Source organism: Palaemon carinicauda, chromosome 14, assembly GCF_036898095.1.
Source record: "Palaemon carinicauda isolate YSFRI2023 chromosome 14, ASM3689809v2, whole genome shotgun sequence".
Lineage (NCBI taxonomy): Eukaryota > Metazoa > Arthropoda > Malacostraca > Decapoda > Palaemonidae > Palaemon > Palaemon carinicauda.
In genome coordinates, this window is record NC_090738.1 from 90,443,486 (window position 1) to 90,445,985 (window position 2,500).

The window sequence follows — 2,500 nt, forward strand, 5'->3', positions numbered from 1 at the left end:
AAGAAGAAGAAGAAGAAGTATTTTGGTGTAGAGTTTTTTCTAATCTCAAGATACTCTTGAAGAAGAAGAAGAAGAAGAAGAAGAAGAAGAGAATTATTCTGGTGTTGAGTTTTTGCTAATCTCAAGATACTCTTGAAGAAGAAGAAGAAGAAGAAGAAGAAGAAGAAGAAGAAGAAGAAATATTCTGGTGTAGAGTTTTTTCTAATCTCAAGATACTCTTGAAGAAGAAGAAGAAGAAGAAGAAGAAGAAGAAGTATTCTGGTGTAGAGTTTTTTTCTAATCTCAAGATACTCTTGAAGAAGAAGAAGAAGAATAAGAAGAAGAAGAAGAAGAAGAAGAGAAGTATTCTGGTGTTGAGTTTTTTCTAATCTCAAGATACTCTTGAAGAAGAAGAAGAAGAAGAAGAAGAAGAAGTATTATGGTGTAGAGTTTTTTTCTAATTTCAAGAAACTCTTGAAGAAGAAGAAGAAGTATTCTGGTGTAGAGTTTTTTTCTAATCTCAAGATACTCTTGAAGAAGAAGAAGAAAAAGAAGAAGAAGAAGAAAAGTATTCTGGTGTTGAGTTTTTGCTAATCTCAAGATACTCTTGAAGAAAAAGAAGAAGAAGAAGAAAAAGAAGAAGAAGAAGAAGAAGAAGAAGAAGAAGTATTCTGGTGTAGAGTTTTTTTTCTAATCTCAAGATACTCTTGAAGAAGAAGAAGAAAAAGAAGAATAAGAAGAAGAGAAGTATTCTGGTGTTGAGTTTTTGCTAATCTCAAGATACTCTTGAAGAAGAAGAAGAAGAAGAAGAAGAAGAAGAAGAAGAAGAAGAATAAGAAATATTCTGGTGTAGAGTTTTTTCTAATCTCAAGATACTCTTGAAGAAGAAGAAGAGAAGTATTCTGGTGTAGAGTTGTTGCTAATCTCAAGATACTCTTGAAGAAGAAGAAGAAGAAGAAGAAGAAGAAGAAATGTTGTCTGTTGTAGTTTTTTTTTTTTTTTTTTTTTTTTTTTTGCCAATCTCAAGATACTCTTGAAAAAGAAGAAGAAGAAGAAGAAGAAGAAATGTAGTCTGGTGTACAGTTCTTTTTTTTTTTTTTTTGCAAATCTTAAGATACTCTGGAAAAAGAAGAAGAAGAAGAAGAAGAAGTATTCTGGTGTAGAGTTATTTTCTAATCTCAAGATATTCTTGAAGAAGAAGAAGAAGAAGAAGAAGAAGAAGTATTCTGGTGTAGAGTTTTTTTCTAATCTCAAGATACTCCTGAAGAAGGAAAGGAAGAAGAAGAGAAGTATGCTGGTGTTAAGTTTTTAATAATCTCAAGATACTCTTGAAGAAGAAGAAGAAAAAGAAGAAGAAGAAGAAGAAGAAGAAGAAGAAGAAGAAGAAGAAGAAGAAGAAGAAGAGATGTAGTCTGGTGTACATTTTTTTTCCCAATCTGAAGATACTCATGAAGAGGAAGAAGAAGAAGAAGAAAAAGATGATGAAGAAGGAGAAGAAGAAGAAGAAGAAGAAGAAGAAGAAATGTAATCTGGTGTACAGTTTTTTTTTTCTTTTTTTTGCAAATCTTAAGATACTCGGGAAGAAGAAGAAAAAGAAGAAGAAGAAGAAAAAGAAGTATTATGTTGTAGAGTTTTTTTCTAATCTCAAGATACTTTTGAAGAAGAAGAAGAAGAAGGATTCTGGTGTAGAGTTTTTTTCTAATCTCAAGATACTCCTGTAGAAAAAGAAGAAGAAGAAGAAGAAGAAGAGAAGTATTCTGGTGTTGAGTTTTTGCTAATCTCAAGATACTCTTGAAGAAGAATAAGAAGAAGAAGAAGAAGAAGAAGAAGAAGTATTATGTTGTAGAGTTTTTTTTCTAATTTCAAGATACTCTTGAAGAAGAAGAAGAAGAAGTATTCTGGTGTAGAGTTTTTTCTAATCTCAAGATACTCTTGAAGAAGAAGAAGAAAAATAAGAAGAAGAAGAAGAAGAGAAGTATTTTGGTGTTGAGTTTTTGCTAATCTCAAGATACTCTTGAAGAAGAAGAAGAAAAAGAAGTATTCTGGTGTAGAGATTTTTTCTAATCTCAAGATACTCTTGAAAAAGAAGAAGAAGAAAAAGAAGAAGAGAAGTATTCTGGTGTTGAGATTTTGCTAATCTTAAGATACTTATGAAGAAGAAGAAGAAGAAGAAGAAGAAGAAGAAGAAGAAGAAGAAGAAGAAGAAGAAGAAGAGATGTAGTCTGGTGTACAGTTTTTTTTTTTTTTTTTTTTTTTTTTTGCCAATCTCAAGATACTCTTGAAGAAGAAGAAGAAGAAGAAGAAGAAGAAGAAGAAGAAGAAGGAATGTAGTCTGGTGTACAGTTTTTTTTTTTTTTTTTTTTTTTTGCAAATCTTAAGATACTCGGGAAGAAGAAGAAGAAGAAGAAGAAAATAAGTATTCTGGTGTACAGTTATTTTCTAATCTCAAGATACCCTTGAAGAAGAAGAAGAAGAAGAAGAGAACTATTCTGGTGTTGAGTTTTTGCTATTCTCAAGATAC

General features: G+C 30.8%; 1 protein-coding gene across 1 annotated transcript in view; it reads left to right on the forward strand.

The window, feature by feature from the left end:
* Window positions 1-1,427: 1,427 nt before the first annotated feature.
* Window positions 1,428-2,500, forward strand: part of LOC137652875 (resistance to inhibitors of cholinesterase protein 3-like) — a 5,545-nt gene continuing 4,472 nt past the window's right edge. The window contains exon 1 of the mRNA XM_068386269.1: window positions 1,428-1,503. Within this exon, the coding sequence (XP_068242370.1) occupies window positions 1,428-1,503 (76 nt within the window). The remainder of the gene's footprint in view (window positions 1,504-2,500) is intronic.